The sequence below is a fragment of the Camellia sinensis genome, chromosome 15 (assembly GCF_055761805.1).
Source record: "Camellia sinensis isolate YWXY chromosome 15, ASM5576180v1, whole genome shotgun sequence".
NCBI classification, from domain to species: Eukaryota; Viridiplantae; Streptophyta; class Magnoliopsida; order Ericales; family Theaceae; genus Camellia; species Camellia sinensis.
Window position 1 is genome coordinate 133,775,773 of NC_138975.1, and position 20,890 is coordinate 133,796,662.

The following is a 20,890-nucleotide window of genomic DNA, read 5'->3' on the forward strand; positions in this document are numbered from 1 at the left end:
TTTCAACTGTGAAAAAAGTTATGCCTATTTTGGTGAAGCCACTCAGTTTCGATCCTACCCGAATTTATGCCGAACTTCTCCTCAACTAGTTTTCTTCTCTCCTCTCTCATTCAACTCCAAATCCCTAAACAAGGTGTTTTGAAAGATTTTTCAAAGATTTCATCTCTCTTTCATTCATTTTCACTTTATCCTCGCTCGGTTTACTGAAAAGCGCAACATTTAATGAAATGCGAGTCTTGGAACATCGTAGGAACTTTATTTCAAAAATATTTTGAAAGAGAGGGTTTTAAGGTCAAAAAACCATTCAAAATATCTTTGGTCCAAAATGAGGTGTAAGGTTGGGATTTGACTCTCCTCTTGTTGAAGGAATCAAACCTTTGCACTTCACAACTTTCACCACCAAGTAAGCAATTAGTGACGCCCAAGTCTTAAGGGTGGTAAAAAATGGGGTGTCTACATAAGCTCATAACCCAGTTGACATGTGGATAGAACAGATAATTGGGGTTCAGGGCCTATGGTGTCCAAACCAAGTTGTTGGTCCAATTGGGGGGCTCATACAGTCCAGTCAGAATATGTAGAATAGGTAACAGTTACAAACTTATGTTGCTTGGGGTTCTTCCAATACTGAGGGGAGCAAAGTTTAAATACAATATCAAACCAGGCATGAGAATGAGTCACATGAGTAAAGTTTAAATACAATATCAAACCAGGAATGAGAATGAGTCACATGCTAATATATGGAGTTCTAATAAAAACAGTGAGTCCAATGGTAGCAAGGAGTGGGCTGTTGACAAAAAATAGAATTTGGGAGACGACATGACGTCGAAGGCAAATGGTTGGGGGTCTAATAGAGGAGGTTGGGGTTGTTCGAGTGAAGAGGACTAGAGTAAAGTTGAATTTCAGAGCTGGAGAAACAATCTCAAAGCCAAGTGGTTGGTCCAGTTGGGGGGGTAATGCAGTTCAGACAGATGACGTGCCCTCTTCAACGATACAAAAAACAGAACAGGTAGCTCAATCAAGAGCTTCCCTTAACTAGGCTTCTTCAAATAGTGATGGTATGGGTACAAAATTTCATTCTCTGAAACTCAAGAAGATAGACTCACCATTGAATTCTGGCAAGTACAATGAGGATGACGACTCTATTACGGAAAGGGGGGTTGACAGAAAACTAAACTTGGGGGCTGGAGAAACAAGCTCAAAGCCAAGTGGTTGGTCCAGTTGGGGGACTAATAAGTTTCAGATAGACGAAGTGCCCACAATAAAGGCACACCAAATAGAATGGGCAGCTCCGTCAAAAACCTCCCTTCACTGGGCCTCTCCATCAGGACAGCATTAACAGTCACCATTCAATACCTCGAAGTCTAGTCAGAATGAGGACCACAATGATGGAAAGTCAACCAATGGGGGGTTCACAAAAACCAAAAATTAGGGGCTAAAAAAACAATCTCAAAGGCAAGTGGATGGTACGGTGACACCTCAATTCTGGGAAGGAATGGGTGCTTCACAAAAATCAAAAATTGGGGGCTGAAATAAAAATGAAATTTGGTGGTCTGGTAGGGGGGCCAATACAGCACAGAAACATGATAATCTCTCTACTAGACCACAACAAGCATAACACCTATCTCAATCCAAGACAACAGTTGCTTGGGGTTCAGGGGATGAGAGCCAGGGTATAACTACAATCTCAGACATGACAGCATAAACAATCTACTGTCAATGTCTGGAGTTTCATAAAAAAAACTAATTTTGAACTTTAATTCCCCTATCAAAAATGTAAACCCTAATTTATCCAAAACAAACCTCAATGTCGATGATGGAAGGGAGAGGTGCGACGATGTTTTGAGGTCTTTTTCTTCTTCTTTCTTGCTACAACTCTCGCGGTGGCCTTCTTCTTCTTGGCCTCCTCTGCGGTGCTCTTCGCGTCTCACCCTTCATCGTTGTTTGTCGAAGTGCAGTGTGTGTGGATGTGCTTCGGACTGTGGAGCATATATATCACCTTCTAACCCAAAACAAAGAGAAAATAATAATAATAATAATAACAATGAAAACGGCTTTACTAAAGCCGTATTAGAAAACGGTTTTAATAAACTCATTTTTTGAATTACATTATTTATGGCAATTTATATTTATGTTGAAAAATATTGGGAAAAAAAAAATACTAAAAAACGGTTTTAGAAAAACCGTTTTCTATAAACTCAAAATTAATGAAACGTTAAGTAAAAACGGTTTTTCAAAAACCGTTTTTGTGAAGGAAAATTTTATTATTTTTTTATTCTTTAAAAACAGCATTGGCAAAACCATTTTACAGAAAATGGCTTTAGGAAAACCGTTTCACCCTATAATGAGAATAAAGTAAAAAACACACCCTAGAGTGGGACTAAAATTTTGAAAATGCCATAGTCAGGAAAATTGGCCGATTTTGTCCCACGCCATAACACCGCACAAAATTATATTTTATTTTATATATACACATCCATCCATATACACATATTTATTCACCGTGCACACACAAAAGTGGTTCTGTCCCACGCCAACCACTTGGCGAGGCACACACAAAGACCAAATATCTTTTGAATTTTAAATTTGTAAAAATTATTTTTAAAATATACAATTAAATTGGCTTCCTGTGGCATTATAGGTTAAGACCAAAATAGTCACAAAAATAATAAAATACGATAAAAATTAATAAGATAAAATATCTAAATTATAATTATTTTAATTTTTCTCTCACAAATGTCAAAAGAATTAACAAGTTTATCTCAAACGAGACTTTTTAATTCAGGTTAAAATAGCCAAAAACTCAACCTACTTCACAAACGAAACCAAAATTTCAAGTTTGACAAACTCTTTTTAAAAATATAATTATAAAATTCATTTGAAAATTCAAACCAAGCGGACCATCTATTAATATTTTTTGACCTCAAATTTTTTTTTTGGCAACAGGTTAGATAAATTATATTTTAACCCAATAATTTTACATTCAATTATATTTTAATCTCGAAATTATTTTCACCTTGCCTTTAAGTACAAGCATACACTAGTATATATATATATATATACCATGTATATAATTTGATACCTATTTTATAAACACTCAAATATGTTATTAATATTAATTATGAAAGGTTTTAAAGAGTCTCAAATATTTTCTTAAATTATAAAATATTTTAATCTCAAAATTATTTTTTTTTTGGGGGGGGCTAAAATATATGCATAAATATCTACTTTTACCAACATACTCTTTTATAGTATTAAAAGTAATTTAGTTCATAAGTTGTAAAATTATAAATAATATTTTATGATCATATTATAAATAATATTTTATCGTAGTCAACTTAAACCGAAATGCTTTTTAATGGTTCATTGTTGTTTTTTTTAATGATTCACTCTTGTTTGGTTAAACATTTTCATAGTTTATTTTAATTTCAAATTTCATGAAATTATAAATAATGGTTCAGTCTTTGATTTACTCCAACAAACCATGCTCACCCATACTACCTTCCATCGTGGTAATTGTGGATTGCCAAATGGCCAACCTTATTGGTAGTTTTAAAGTGGTAATAGAATTTGCAGCGAAGAGATGGGCGATAGGACCGTTAGAGAAACCCAATGCTTCCATGGAAGCTTCACTGAAGAGATTGATCTTCTTATTTGTAGCAACAAGAAAATTAAGGGTACGGCAGGGGTTGAAGATAAGAGAATGGAAGAAAGCCCTGTGTCTGAGATGGGAGGGGAACTTCCTTCCTAAGATCGAGTACCAGACCAGATGATGGCTGAATCTTTCGAAGCCCTAGTTTCCCTAGATGTGCAATTGGGGCCATCCGAGGGAATCTATGATGACCGAGACTTGCTAATCGTGATTTTAATTAAGTAATTATGTGTTAATTCTAATTGAACTAAGTGCCTAGTAATTTAATTTGTGCCTATCTATCCAAATAGGGAAAAAGGTTACAACTTTGAAACTAAAATCGAAAATCTTATTGGGTGCACAAATTGAAATTGCGTGCATGGATGGGCTCATGGGAATTGTTAGAGCCATTTGAGAAGTTTAATCGAAAATTGATTCCGTTTTCTAAAATTTATTGTGATTGAATTAAGCCTTAATTGGAACTATTAATTATATTCCTACATGTTAATTATGTGATTTAAGTGTTATTGATTGTTATGAGATTTATTGACTTGTATTGTTTGAATAGATAGGTTAGAATGAAAATTAAACCTCTCTGATTCGCTAATTTTAACAAGTTAGAATTAAATCATTGGATAGGAATTAGAGCCTAATTTATATTAGTATAGTTTAGATTATTTAATGTAGATGATTAATTTATTTGGGTAGAAATGAGTGTTTCTTTTTTTAATTATTTATTTATTTTTATTTAATTTAATTGGAACCTCAATTTAACAAACTAATTGAAAAATTAAATAATAAATTGTATTTATACTCATCTCATAAATATAGACTAAGGTCAAGTTTGGCAACTCCAATATAATCTATTTTTTTATATTTTTTCCATCACATCACCTCTCTACTTTTTTGCACATCTTTTCGTAAAAAGACAAAAAGTGTACTTAAGTGCTTGGTTGTCTAAGTTAGTCATCTTTTTACACACCAAACAGACCGCGTAGACAGAGAATGGGGGGAAAAGTGAGTTAAGCTTAAGATCATAGAAGAGAAATTGAAAAGGAGAAAGAGGAACCTTAAGAAAAGCTGGAATTTTGGTCTTGAAGCATTAATTAAGGTAATAAATCATTCCAAATTCTTGGTATTGAAGCTCTATTACGCATCATCTTCCAAGATATAAGTTTAAATGAATTGAATTTGTCCTCAAATAGGAGATTTGCTCATATAATTGAGAACTTACGACATGCATGTTAAAACACATTGAAAAATTGATTAATTTAACTCATAATCATTATGTGCATGGCATATTCTTAAGAGAACTTGGGTTCTAAACTTGTTTTTAACTATGATTCATGGAGTTTGAGAAGAGATTAAACATGAATTAAGCTTGGGTTCATGAAAATAGAGATTTCATGTAACTAAGTTTTAAATAGAGGATTTGAACTCAAGAATGTAAAGTTGTGGGATTATATTGAATTCAAGAGTTTGATTTATTTTGTATGGAAATTGAGTTTCAAAAATGGAAGAATGAGTTGAATTTGATATTTAGAGCCTTATAAGAATTCAATTAAAAAATTCATTTAGGTTCGGAAAATTAGATGTGGTCAAATTAAGCCTTAATTGAGAATTAATTAAATTCAATTGAAATTGAGTTAGGCTTAAGATTATGGAAATAAACGTGAAGATTAATTATTTGGGCATTAATTTGCTTGAAAATGGAGTTGAAATTGCAAAATATATATATTTATGAGTTTCTGATTCAGTAATTTACACATAACTGAATAATTGTAATTTAATAAGTATGAGCCTAATTTAAGTTTGATTGTATAATTAGTGAACATAATAAGGGTTTGTATATGATTCGATTATTTATATTTAATTAGTTTGGGTAATACATAGTTAAACATATTTTAATTGGAAGTTAATAATCTAATTAATTCCTAACACTAGTCATCCATATTTAAGAGGAATGAAAGGAAGAAAATATAGGAACAACCGAATAAAAAATTAGAATCAAATGAGAGAAATCAAAAGACAAACAAGTAACCGAATTAAATTGATTGTAAGAGTGTAATTGTAATCGTGTTGTGCTTGACTTATTTATTTAGGTCAAACGTCGAACGATTACCACGTGTTTTTCAGGAGCCCACTGTGAGTAACAATGTTGTAAAGCTATGTTCAATTATAATTATTCTGAATGATTAACTGTACTGCTCTCTGAAATAATATTGTTTTCTGAATGAATGTTTATCCTATTTTATGAACTATACTCGTGGCATCCATAGCAATTGACTGTTACTGCTACTGTTACTGTTACAGAGATCTCTGTCAATTTCAATTGTTGGAACTACTGTTTACTATTTGATGACCATCAATTGACTATTCGGTCTTTTAAGACCTACTGTACTATTCTACTATTGGATTTACCACGTATGACTGCTATGATCACTATATGACAGATATGATATGAAATGTGAGATACTGATCGAATAAATGATTTACTAGTACAATTGACTGTTTTATATATCGAATGGACATTCATTCTTAACCTATTTACATATTTGTTATTCACTAGGCTCTAGCTCATTGTTTATTATATATATGTAGGTGATTGGACACCGGATCAGAGTTAGCGGCGTCGACCCGAACCCTGTTTTTGTCAAGCCAACTACTATACCTCACTGCAAGGTTCCGAACCATTGCATGTTAGGGTTTATTGGGTGATTCAAATTCACCCTTTTGACATTGTGTTTATGAGATAAGAATGTTTATTGAGTTTTGTTAACTGTTTTTGGCAATGGTATTTAATTCCCTAGCTTATGTTTTGTTATGAACACATATATGCTATGGACTTAGTGTTTGTATAATTACAAGTGTGTGAAATTTGTTTTGTTCATTTAAGTCTCCATAGCTCATTGGATGGTATTTTGTATTATTGATTAGCTTTCGCCAGCCTCTATTACGGGGTTATTGTCATTATTGTTAAGCAGGCCTTTGGTAATCACGGATTACTGGCCAGTTACGGTGCTAAACCTATAGGGGCGGGTTTGGGTCGTGATAGAATTGCAAAGGGACAAGCTTCTAGTAATCCATCTGCAGCAACAGTAGAGGTAAACCCAAGATCCTTCAAACAAGCTTTGCTTCACTCTCGATTCAATGAAAATCTGAACGAAAAGAACTTTGAATGCAGAATGGACAATCCCATATCTGAAGATGATGAGGAAGATATGGATGAGTAGGAAGTGAAAGAATTGAACTCTGATAAAGAGGTCAAGGGTGTACCAAGAGTTAGGTTACCCTCGGGGTTACTTCAAAAAGTAAGGAAACCATGGGGAAAATGCCTCATTGTGAGGCTACCGGGGAAAAATATAGGTTACAAACTGTTCACTTTTAAGGTGAAAAAATTGTGGGGTTTGTAGGGTGATTTTGAAGCCCTGGATATAGACCATGGATTTTATATTTTTAAATTTGACATGCTAGAAGACTACACTAAAGTCTTTATGGGTGGACCTTGAATTGTTATGGATCACTACGTGATGGTAAGGAAATGGCAGCCAGATTTTAAACCAAATGAAGTTGAGGAAGATAAAACTACAATTTGGGTGAGATTTCCTAATCTTCCTATAGAGTATTATAATGAGAGGGTGCTTGAAGGGGCTAAATGTGTAATGGGTCAGGTTCAAGCCTTGGGCCGGCCCAATCCGCTGAAGTCCGAATCCCAGTGGGCTGGATGAGTATATAGGCAAACCAGTTGAGCCCAACTTCATGATCTATAGTCCACCCAAGTCCTCAAGCACTTGGGCCCAACACCGCAATGGAAAGGCTAGTCCAGCCGTGGTGCTAGGCTGGGCCGAGCTGCGATACTGAATCCGTGGGCCGAATAGATAACTGGCCGAGCCCATACAAAGATATCCGAAAGGACCAACCCATCTCTATGAATGATCCTGTACAAGGCCGAGACAGGGCATAATGATGCCGAGCTGAGGTATATCAGTACCGAACTGAGGAAACCTCGCAAGGAAACGTGGAAACTGTGAACGTGTGCATGTGCAAGTTGCCACCTCAGCTGGTTCCCTACACCTAGAATCACGGAAGTTGTTGAACCAAAGGAATGTGGTTTGTTATCAGCATGATTACAATGAGTATACGCATTCAATGACAACTACCAGGTGGTCCCCCCTCTTGAGCAATGCTAAAAGGACACCTAGCAGCATCCAAGCTCCATGAACCCACCTTGAGAAGCAAGCAAGGAACACTATATATACAACACGAACTTCACATTGAAGGTAACGAAGAAGACTGAACAAAACAATTCCAAGCAAACTCACAAACTCTATTCGATATTCATTCCTTCTCCGATCACTAATTCCCACACCGGAGGGGTTATCCGGCCAACCCCGGCCCGACAACTCTAATGGTGCTTCTTGTGGCAAGAGCCTTAGTCCCTGGATAGTCCAACCGAGTGTAGGGCCCCGATCCATTTTCATCTAATGCGGAATCCGATACGCTCAATTGGTGCGATGAGCATGGATCACTTCATCTCTGAGCTCTGCATTCAGTTCCGGCGATGGGGATTGAGGACGTTCCACCTTCAGCACATACTCCGCAGACGGAGAAGACGAAGGACAAAGGTTTGGCACTCCCAACAGTCCCGGAGGAACAAACTGTAAACAATAATCAAACCCTTGAATCTGTCAAGCATCGATTACCCTTCGTTGGAGGCTCTTCTCATCACTTTCTTCTAGAAAAGGATTATAGAGATCGAATCATAGACTCTATGGGGATGGAAATACAGGAGCTGAAAGCCCAACTTAAAAGGATGTTGGGTGATCCGACGGAAAAGGAGACGGAAGCGGAGCCCTTTCGTTTACGGCGGAGGAGCTCATCCAAAGAGCCACCAGTGAAGAAATTCCCCAGGAATGAGTCTGGGCAACAAAGCCAGCCTATCTCGGTACAGAGTGAGGCAGCAAGCAGTCACACCCGTGGGTCACGCCGAAAAAGGGCCAAAAGGTAGAAGACCGTTAGTCAACAGACCGAATACCCTCTTCAGGACCTTCGTACTTGGTTGATTGGCAATAGACAGATTGAATAACATCGGGATTATCTGGACCGTACTGTTCACCAGAGAGAACATCGAGCGCTGGACAGGCTCGTCTCTTTACCATTCTCCCCGGAGATTGAGACCATGAGACCTCTAAAGAAATTCACCCCACCGAAGTTCACTCCATACGACGGGAAGTCGGACCCGCTGACACATATTAGTCATTATAGACAGATGATGTCCCTATGGAACTGAGATGAGGCACTAATGTGTAAAATCTTCCCATCCAGCCTGGGAGAAACTGGACTTCGATGGTTCGATCGTCTCCCTGCTAGATTGATCCATGGCTGGAAGCAACTCTTCGAAGAGTTCCTAGCCAGGTTCGTCTCCAACACTAAGATCCCGAAGGAGCCGGATACACTGTTCGGCCTCCGGAAGGAGCAAGAGGAAACGCTGCGCAATTATACTAGGAGGTACTGGGAAGAGTACAATGACTTGGAAGAAAATGTGTGCAACGAGCAGATGGCCGTTATGTCCTTCAAGCATGGTCTGCGCCCGGAAAGTAAGCTGAGACAATCACTTACCAAGCGCCTGGCCACAGCTTTGAAAGACTTGCGCGCCAAGATTGAGCAGTACGCTTGTCTCAAAGACGATCAGATCCCCGTCGAGGTAGCGTCAGCAGAACAAACAACTCGACATAAGAAGAGAACAGATCGAGGAGAACACCGAGGGATTGCAGTGAATAAGATGGATAAGTCCAAATCCCACAAAGCCGTTGTGACTGTATTCAAAGAGTCAATCTATCGAATCCTAGAAAAGATCAAGAGAGAGCCCTTCTTTATTTGGCCGTCGAAAATGTTGGGAGACCCAGCTCGGTGCAATCAGAAGCTCAGATGCACCTACCATCAAGACAGGGGGCACATGACTCAGAACTGCAGAGCACTAAAGCAACACTTTGAAGACCTAGTGGCAGCTGGACACCTAAGGGATTACATTGATTAGGATAAGGAAATGACCGAACCGGGGAACCCACCACCAGAAGCAAATATCGAGCATCCACCTCGGCTGATAATAAATGTGATCCACGGGACAGCGATTCAGGAATCTGAGGAGGCACTGAAGGAAGAGATTACTAAGGTTGCGCAAATTCAGCGGGTCATGTCAGTGGAGCCTGCATCAAAAAAGGTACGTACAGTGCCTAAATCCCCCTTGTGCACAGTTTCATTTACTAGCAAAGATTTAGAAGGCATACAGCACCCACATACTGATACATTAATTATAACTGTGGGAATTGGGAAATGATCTGACGTAAAACGAGTCCTAGTAGATCAGGGCAGTGCAGCAGACATACTGTATTATGATTTGTTCAGAAAGCTTGGTCTCTCCGAACAACACCTCACCCCAGTGGCAGCCCCGTTGGTCGGTTTCAATTGACAGCCAGAATGGCCGCTTGGCAGAATAGTGTTGCCAGTCGTGGTAGGGACAAAAACCCTCCAGATAGAGTTCTTGGTTATTAATACACTATCCCCTTACAACGCCATACTTGGCCGTCTGTGGATTCATCGAATGGAAGTAGTCCCTTCAACCTACCACCAGCTCATCTGTTTCCCAACGAAACACGGAGTAGAGCAGATCTCAGGGGATCAAGTTGCGTCCAAACATTGCTTCATGGCAACATTAAAGGCAAAGCAGCTCTGCAATCGGGTACAGACGGTAGAAGTGGCCGAACAGCCAGTCTTGGAAGATGTAGGGGGAATTCCAGAGGAAAAGATAGTAGAGGATTTAGAGAAAGTCTTGGTAAAAGAGGATGACCAAGAAAAGTACTTCCTTATCGGTACCTCGCTAGGCATTGATGAGAAACTTCAGCTGCTGGAACTGCTGAGGGAAAATGTGGAGGTATTCGCGTGGTCAGCATATGATACTCTAGGGTTGGACCCAGAATTTGCTTACCACAAGCTCAACATCAACCCATCAGCTCGACCTATTGTGCAGAAAAGTCGGAGATCCTCAGTTGAGCACACCGAAGCAGTAATTGCCGAAGTCGAAAAACTCCTGGCCTCGGGAGCAATCAAAGAAGTTCAGTACCCGCAATGGCTGTCTAATACAGTTGTAGTCAAGAAGAAGAACGGAAAATAGAGAGTTTGTGTTGATTTCACTTGCTTGAACAAAGCCTGCCCTAAAGATAGTTTTTCGCTGCCTCGCATTGATCAACTAGTAGACTTGACAGCAGGGCATGAACGTATGAGCTTTCTGGACGCTTATAGCGGTTATCATCAGATACCACTGTTCGGTCCAGATCAAGAAAAGACAGCGTTTATTACTCCAAGGGGAACTTACTGCTACAAAGTAATGTCATTCGGCCTCAAGAACGCCAAGACAACCTATCAGCGAATGATCACTCGGATGTTCAAGGACCAACTAGAAAAACCATGGAAGCCTATATAGACGATATGGTAGTAAAAAGCAAGCTCGCTACAAATCACCTCACAGGGTTGAGAGAAGTTTTTGGCATCCTAAAAAACCACCAGCTTCGCCTCAATGCCTCGAAATGCGCTTTCGGGGTAGGAACAGGGAAGTTCTTGGGATACATGGTCACTCACAGAGGTATCGAAGCGAATACGGATCAAATCAGAGCAATACAGGATCTTGAAGTACCAACAAAGGCTAAAGAGTTGCAAAAACTAGCCGGAATGGCAGCCGCACTGAATCGGTTTATTAGCAAATCCTTAGATTGGATGAAGCCCTTCTTTCAGCTTTTAAGGAAAAAGACAGCATTTGAATGAAGTAGCGAATGTACCGAAGCACTGCGAAGTCTCAAAAGATTCCTCAGCACACCTCCTCTACTGTCCACTCCAGAGCTGGGAGAAGAGCTGTGCCTCTATCTAGCAGTCTTAGATCATGCCGTGAGCGCAGTATTAATTCGAGAGGTTAACAAGGAACAGAGGCCTGTATATTATGTCAGCAAGACTTTATTAGATGCCGAGACACGATATCTACCGTTGGAAAAATTAGCATACGCGCTGCTTATCGCCTCAAGAAAGCTGCAACATTACTTCCAGGGGCATACTATAAACGTCCTCACTGAATTCCCCCTTAGATCTGTTGTAGCGACCCTAATTTTCTTAAGTCATTATTTTATTATTATTATGGTTATGATTATCTTATTTTATTGTTGGCTTTATTAATTAGGGGGTTACATGAGATTTAATGTGATATTTAATGGATTTAATGTTGTAATTATTAATTGGGTGGTTACATGAAATTTAATGTGATATTTAATGAATTGAATGTTGTACTTATTAATTGGGTGGTTACATGAGATTTAGTGGGATATTTAATGTTGTAATTAATAAATTTAATGTATCTATATTTAATCTTATATATATAGTAACATAGAAGTATTCAACTAGGTTGGAGAGATCAAAAGAAAAGAGAAGAAAGAAAACAAAAAAAAAAACGAGAGAGAGAGAGAGAAAGAGGAGAGGGAAGAAAAGGAAAGATTAGGGTTTGTTTTGGTGGCTCTATTAGTTTGCCAGATATTCTTTGATCTTATATAAAATATTGTGAGTACAAAACCCACTTCCTTTGATTTATGTTTAATTCGTGTTTTTTTTAATCTAGTTATATTTTTTTTGATGTTGGATTGATTTTGTATTTGCATGTAGATGATGGATTGATTTTTCTTATTTTGATTAGTTATGTATGTCTTGTTTCGGGTTTTTATATGGATTTATTTTATGGTTGTAATCGCACTCATGGTTATATGAAAATAAAATAAATTAGAAACCCATAGATAAATTCCTTATACTCCACCATGACTCCATGGATTGTTGTTTTATTTGAGTGATGGGGAGAAAGAGTGTATAAAAAAGTGAGGATTATGAGAGTTGTTTAATGCCTTATGCCCGGCATTGTTATATTTGTCTCATGATGTTGATGAGATGCTCGTTCTCATGAGTAGACGAGTGCTTTGATTTACGCGCGTACGTATATGCTAACCATCCGGGGAGCGTGAGTCAAACTCGGGACGATATCCCCGTGCAAGTTTGGCTTCGGAGCGGTGTTAGGTATACGGGAGGCACATGGGATATATGTGTAGGCCAGAAGGGGAGAGCCGAAGTGGTGGAGTTAAGGAACAAAGAATTTAATTATGAGTTGATTGGTATAGTGTGAATTGTATTGATTTGTACATGTTGATAAATAGTAAACGATTTCGATAAATTATGAGATTTGAACAGAGGCATGCATACGTGATTTTGGACAACTTTTGTGTTGTAGCTTTTATTTAAAAAGATCGATTAGAACTTATAATCGGATGACCTTGGTTATTGTCGGTTTGATTCATTTTGATAATGCAGATTTTATAGGCTGTTTTAACCCACGAAACGAGCTCATTTTTATTGGTTTCTCGTAAATTGATGTAAAACATTATTCTGTACAACTTTTGTTCTTTGAGTCTTGGTCACTTTGAATTATTTAAGCAGGAAACGGTGCATTTTTATACTTCTTTAGCAAATTACTTATGATTATATTATACTAACTTTGTTTTGCAGGATGGTGGGTCTTACTAACTTTTTATGCAGGGCTGACCCACCATATTTTTAATTATCTTTTGTTTATTTATAATCAATTTATATTTAGTTGTGTAAGGGCAAGAAACTAAATGCCACCGTATCTCTGGAAACTACCCATTCGTCTCAGTGCGGTTGGAACTACTTGTCTTGTCCCGTAACAAGAATTAACTATATTGTTGTTTGTGTCTGATGGGCACGTGGGTATCAATTCTTGTACTCATACCAATATACCTGTATACTGACCCGTTTTGTCTCTTGGCAACTCGGGTGCGTTCTGTTTGAGCACAGCCGAGCTACCTTTGCAGGATTAGTTGAGGCTACGGTGGTGACGTGGAATTACGTTAGTTGTTGGACTTGTTATTCGGATTTCTCATGTTTTCTTGAGCTTAGGGTGGATAATCGTTTATGTATTTATTATTTGTTTTTATGACTTTAGTATTGGAATAATTTGGCATGATTTGTAACCGTATTTTATTTAAGTTGTTTGGACTAGTTATTTTAATGTTGAGGTATTTGTTAGTTATAAATTTTTGGTGGATGGTTTAGTTGGCGTTTTAGTTTTTTTGTTTCACCCTTAGGATTTGGATGATGGAATATTGATTGGGGTTTAATCCTAATTTAATATTTAATTGTCCAAATTTTGGGGCGTGACATCTGTGTTCAGCCGAGCCAATTTCTCTGGCCGAACAGCAAAATGGGCGATAGAACTTGGTGAGTTTGACATTCGGTATCAACCCAAGACAGCGATCAAGGCCCAGATCTTAGCGAATTTTGTCGCAGAATTTGCTCCCACCCAGAGCACCGAACCGGGGGATCCGCGTTCGGCACAGGTGCCATGCACTACCGAACAAGGAAAACCCTGCGCTTCAGAAGCTTGGAAACTCTTTATTGGAAACATCTAGCAGCTCTATGTTGATGGATCGTCCAATAACCGAGGCTCGGGGTCAGGAGTAGTACTTATTTCACCAGAAGGGTTTATCTGGGAACAGGCTCTCAGACTCGGTTGAAAGGCTTCAAATAACAAGGCCAAGTACGAAGCGTTATTGGCTGGTTTACATAGCGCCGAACACTTCAGTGCAGAACAACTTCTTGTTTTCAGCAATTCACAACTAGTGGTCAACCAGCTTTCTGGGGTCTATGAAACACGAGATGAAAGAATGGCTATGTACGCAGGAAAGGCCAAGGACCTGCTCAGAAAATTTCAATCCATACGAGTAGAACGAATTAGTCGGGACAAAAACAGCCACGCTGATGCTCTAGCATGCCTAGGCTTATCAGTAGATACAAAGGATGCCAGAAAAGTTTGGGTTGAGTTTGTACCAGAACCGAGTATTGCGTCTCCAGTCCTCTGCAACAACTTAGAGCCGAGCTGGATGGATCCGATATTTGACTTTCTGAAATCTGGTGCACTCCCCGAAGACAAAAGGGAAGGCAATAAGGTCAGACATAAGTCAGCTCGATTCTGGATCTCACCATCTGGAAAGCTATACAGACGCTCCTACCTTGGCCCCTACCTTCTATGTGCGCATCCAAATCTCATCGAGAATGTTCTCTACGAAATTCACGATGGGATTTGTGGATGCCACGTTGGCGGAAGGTCACTGGCACACCGAGCCCTCACTCACGGGTACTGGTGGCCACGGATGCAACAAGATGCGCAGCAGTATATACAGAAGTGCGACAAATGTCAGAAGTTTGCTCCACTTATTCATTAGCCAGCCAAAACTCTCACTCCACTCACCAGCCCATGGCCCTTTACGCAATGGGGTTTGGATATTGTCGGACCATTGGCACGGGGCACTGGAAACAAGCGATTCTTCATTGCCGCAACCAACTATTTCACTAAGTGGGTTAAAGTTGAGGCGCTGGCAAGTATCAAAGAAGCGGACACGAAGCGGTTTGTTTTGAGGAGTGTTGTGGTCCGTTTCAGCATTCCGCGGGTACTGATTGCGGATAATAGAACACAGTTCGATGGTAAGGTCTTTAGAAAGTTTTGTGCCGACCTCAGAATTGAGTATAGAAACTCTTCTCCAGGATACCTACATAGCAATGGGCAGGCAGAAGCGTCAAACAAAACCATCATCAACGGAGTGAAGAAGCGGCTTGAACATGCAAAAGGCAGATGGGTTGAAAAGTTACCTCACGTGTTATGGGCCTACCGAACCACAGCACGACGCTCGATGGGAGAAACACCATACTCTTTAACTTATGGAATGGAGGCCATCATCCCGCTTGAAGTAGGTCTCCCAACCCTTCGATCTGAATTATTTGAAAGCTCCAATAACGAGGAAGTTATTGCGCAAGCACTGGATATGGCAGAGGGCCGAAGAGAGGCAGCGCTGATCAGACTTGAAGCGTATCAGCAGCAGCTCATCAGAAGTTTCAACCAAAAAGTTTTCCCAAGGCAATTTACACCAAGAGAATTGGTTTTAAGGAAAGTTATGGATCACAAAAGGGTGCCTGGCGAGGGAAAACTTGGGCCTAACTGGAAAGGTCCCTATAAAGGTCCCTATAAAGTCACAGTTGTTGTTGGAAATGGAGCTTACTACCTAGAGGATCTGAATGGCAAAGCTATACCTCGACCCTGGAACGTAGCAAACCTCAAGAAATATTATCAATAGAATTATCCCCCAACTTCTCTATCAGAATGTAAAGACATTTATCTGTTGACCAATGCAAATGTTTCCCCATTTCTCTTAAATTTTTCAAATTCTTGTAATTAGCTTTGATGTTTATCAAATGGAATTAGCTTTGGTTCTTACCAAACGGAATCAGCTTTGGCCTTAACCCAAACGGACTTAGTTTCAGAACGACTGAACGAAATTTAGATTTGGTTAGTACTCAAACATGCTAAGTGGTATTGCTTGGTGGAATTATGTTTGGCAACTAAATTGGACTTTAGCCGAGTGGAATTGCTTGGTGGAAACCGCACTAACATATCTTAAGTAAACATCTCTATTTAGCCAAGTGAAATTGCTTGGTAGAAACCACACTAATGTATCTTAAGTACACATCTCTATTTAGCCAAGTGGAATTGCTTGGTGGAAACCACACTGACATATCTTAAGTAAACACCTTTGCATCTACAGAACTTCTTAAATATCAACACGTCAACACGTCAGTACTAATGCGAACAAACAAAGTTGGAACAAACTTGGCCAAGTTTAGCCAGGAGCAGGCCTCCAGCAGTAGTCTTACTCAACTCCAGCTAGGGGCAAATAATTGTTTTTTCAAACCAAGCTGGACCTGAGTTAGACGCCTTTTCATGCCTTTATTCCGTTCAGGCGCTCTTATGCTATCAAAGTTGAAACAGACTTCAGCGGTTCTACCTAAGAGCACAGTCTTCAGTGCCGATCTTACTTAGCTCCAGGTGGGGGCAAACAATTGTTTTCTTTCAAAACCAACCCGGACCTAAGTAAGACCCACTTACGAACTCAAGCACAGCCATACCACATATCCGTTAGCCACACCGAGCATCAATCCGGCCCCGAGGTCCCAACAATGCTCGGCCGGAGGGCAAATAGTACAAAGCCACACCGAGCATCAGTTCGGCCCCGAGGCCCTAATAATGCTCGGCCGGGGGCAAGCAATACAAAATCAGCCAGAGCATCTATTTAAAAGCAGCACAGAACCAGATCGAGCATCTATTCGGCCTCGAGGCCCCAACAGTGCTCGGCCGAGGGCAAGCAGTATAGAAAACATTCAGTCTTAAAAGCCAAACAAAAGGCACAGATGGCCTCACAACCAGCAGCAAAGAAAAGAGAACGTAAAAATTGTCTTGGCAAGTGCAGAAAGAAAGCTCGTCATAGAGACCGAGCCATGGTACATCAAAGCAAAAAAAAAAAAAAAAAAAAAAGCAAAAAAGTTCAAATCCTTTCAACATCAATTTTCATCAACAGAGGTCAACTTAGGAGCAGCATCAGCAATTTTGTCCAGGCCGTCTGCGGAAGGAAAAGTAGAGAAAGCTCCAACTTCCTGAGAAGTAGAAGCCTCCTTAACCACATCTCTCGTGGCTTCAGTCTCTGGGGTTTTAATCCCTTCAACATCCACCGTTTCAGTGGCAACATTCCTGTCCTGGGTCTTGCTTGCAGAATCATCGTCTGGGGAAACTTTGGCTGGAAGAATAGCAGGGGTGGAAACAGTCTTCGAACCCAAGGATCTCGAAGGAACGGGGACATCCTGAAACAGGGAAGAGCCTTCAAGAACCAGCGCAGCAGTCAAGGCACTCGTCCAACCCTTCATGAAGAGCTTATCTCGCAGCACTAATACCTCTTCTTTATAGGCAGCCCCGGCTTTATCCCAACCCTATTGCCAGTGTTTGGCTTCCAGCGCAGAACGCTCTGCAGCCATCACGGTGATAATAGCCTCCAATTCGGCCACTTTCCCCTTAAGTTAAGCTTGTGTCCCAATAGCAGTCTCCTTCAATTTTTCAGCCGAAACGACAATCTTGTTCAAACGAAATGCTTCCCTCTCAGCTGTTCGGCGTCCTTCCTTCTCTGACTCCAAGTTTACCATCAGTCTTTTCGCGTTCATTGCGGCCTCCAGCACGGCTCTTTCTAGCTCTTCAGCATGAGTAATGGACAGATGCATTCTCTGGATACACTGCAAAGGACAACGAAGAATTAAGAGAAAAGGAGATAGCAACGCAACAGTAAAGACAAGTAAAACAGGAAACACTTACAGCGGTCATCATCTGAAGGGTCCTCTTTAGGATAGAAATATCACGGGGCCCATTATGGTCGGCCATATCAACTGGCATCAACAAAAACTTAGTCAAATCAAAGGCAAAATCTTGTGAAGCAACAACTGAATCAGAAGTGGAAATGGGCCTGCCCTCATGCGATATTGGCGGCTCCCATTTCTCAAAAGCATCATCCTTGGCAGGATCCTCAGAAGCTTCTCCCACCACTGCTTTGCCAGCCTCCTTCCTTCTCTTTTTTGCTCAAGCAGCTATTGAAGTTGAGGGCTTGGCAGCAGTCGCAAGGATCCCAGAAGCTCCAACCTCCATCTTTACCTCCATGAGGCTCTTCACCTCGGTCTTTCTCAGAGGGGTTTGCAAAGCATCGAAGGCTCCGAAGGCCTCGGCCTCTAAATCCACCAATACCCTTCTCTTCACCGCAGACCCGCTCCCTACGAAACTGGGAGCGGGGGAGGGCGCTCTCTCAGCAAGTGCACCCAGACTCTTGCGACAGCTCGTGACCAGAGGAGTGAGAGACGTGTCGGTCTTGGTATCAGAGTCCAGAAGGGCAGCAGCGAGCCTTGCCTTCTTTGGAATAACGGAGCGGTAAGTAGACTGGTAATCCAACAACTCGGGTATAGATCTCTTTTTATACCTCAGGGCAGCTTTTATGGCCTCAGCATTCTCTCGGTTCGGCCTTCGTTGGAAACGAGAGGTCTCTGCAAAAAAAAGAAGTGACCCGTTAGAGCAATATCCGAAATAGAGTAAGAAATACAAAAGTCATTAGAAGGAGAGGCCCGAACCTGGGTAGCCATCTTTTTGGGGCATCATCTCAGACTGAAACTCAGTTCCGGCAGGGAACTCCCAATTTCCACCAACTTGTAAGAAATCGTCGTTGTGTTTATCCGAATCAGGCAGCCCAGTAACCAAATGGCAATCAAACGAGCGAACATGCAAGTAATATGTATTGTGGTCTTTGTTATGAGAAAGAGTATAACAACCTAAGATATCCCATATGTCAAGGTTCAAACCCAATCGTCTATTAAGGGCAGATACGCCGCAAACAACACGGAAAAGATTCACAGATACTTGCATTGGGGTTAACTGGACTTGATGCAGAAACCGGCGCACCAACGAGTCAAGAGGAAACCGAACCCCTCCCTCGACTATGGCCGCGATGGGAAAAGTGATGGTATTCCTCGTGCCCATACGCTTGGCGTCTACTTTCGCCAATGAAAGGGTAACGTCGTTAGGAATATTATAGTCCATGCGAAACATAGCCATGGCCTCGGGGGTATCAACCAGTGAACGAAATTTTCCCATTCAACAAACCTAATGGGACAAAGGTAGGACTCAGATAACAGAGTATGAAATACAGACAGTAAGTAGGCCAAACAAGATGATCAAGATAGGAAGAAGCAAGAGAAGAAGAATCACAGGAGGACTTACAGAGATTAGAACAGTGGCACCAGAGCAAGATCAGCAGCGAAAAAGTCTGAGCAGAGCACCAACGAGACTGGTTCAAAGGAATAGGAAGAGTTCTTTCGCTCTCTTTGGAACTCACTAGAGGAACGAGAAAAGCAAATGAAGGGATTTGTATTATTAGCCAGAACATTAATTGCACCAGTCGACGCGCAGGTACACGGAGCACGACCTTCGGTACGGAATCGACGCACTATCTCTGCACACCTATCACACGTCGCCACGTGTTACGTGAAAGGACGCATGCAGAAATTGTGTGTCAGGATTGAACCGTCACCAAGGCCGAACTGGTGGAAAACCGAAACGACGCGACGCTTGGAGAGCAGAACAATAGCTCCCTCCAAGGGGAACCTTAGCGCGAGCTAGGGGGCAAATGAAGGGGCTAAATGTGAAATGGGTCGGGTTCAAGCCTTGGGCCGGCCCAATCCGCTGAAGTCCGAATCCGAGTAGGCTGGATGAGTATATAGGCAAGCCAGTTGAGCCCAACTTCATGATCTACAGTCCACCCAAGTCCTCAAGCACTTGGGCCTAACATCGCAGTGGAAAGGCTAGTCCAGCCGGGGTGCTAGGCTGGGCCGAGCTGCGATACTGAATCTGTGGACCGAATAGATAACAGGCCGAGCCTATACAAAGATATCCGAAAGGACCAACCCATCTCTATGAATGATCCTGTACAAGGCCGAGACAGGGCATAATGATGCCGAGCTGAGGTATATCAGTACCGAACTGAGGAAACCTCGCAAGGAAATGTGAAAACTGTGAACGTGTGCATGTGCAAGTTGCCACCTCAGCTGGTCCCCTACACCTAGAATCACGGAAGTTGTTGAACCAAAGGAATGTGGTTTGTTATCAGCATGATTACAATGAGTATATGCATTCAATGACAACTACCAGGTGGTCCCCCCTCTTGAGCAATGCTAAAAGGACACCTGGCAGCATCCAAGCTCCATGAACCCACCTTGAGAAGCAAGCAAGGAACACTACATATACAACACGAACTTCACATTAAAGGTAACGAAGAAGACTGAACAAAACAATTCCAAGCAAACTTACAAACTCTATTCGATATTCATTCCTTCTCCGATCACTAGTTCCCACACCGGAGGGGTTATCCGGCTAACCCCGACCGGGCAGCTCTAACGGTGCTTCCTGTGGCAAGAGCCTTAGTCCCTGGATAGTCCAACCGAGTGCAGGGCCCTGATCCATTTTCATCTAGTGCGGAATCCGGTACGCACAGTGCTGTTCCACATAGCAAAATTTCCTGGTGTTCCACTGAAGGTAGATATCAATACAGCAATGGCGGCGATGGGAAATTATGCGAGAGTTTGTCTGGAAATGGACCTACAGAAACCATTGATCTCCCACTTCTCCATTGGTAAGTATAAATATAGAATAGAATAAGAACATATTTACTCAGTCTATTTTTTGTGTGGTAGGATTGGTTATTGGAGAAAAAGTTTCATCGATAAATCAGCACCAGTGCCAAAGAAGAC

At 40.9% G+C, this 20,890-nt stretch overlaps 1 protein-coding gene across 1 annotated transcript; it reads left to right on the top strand.

The window, feature by feature from the left end:
- Positions 1 to 8,930: 8,930 nt before the first annotated feature.
- LOC145813301 (uncharacterized) lies at positions 8,931 to 9,665 on the top strand. The gene has a single exon (XM_082908593.1). The coding sequence runs from the start codon at positions 8,931 to 8,933 to the stop codon at positions 9,663 to 9,665; it is 735 nt and encodes a 244-aa protein (XP_082764719.1).
- The last annotated feature ends 11,225 nt before the right edge of the window (positions 9,666 to 20,890 follow it).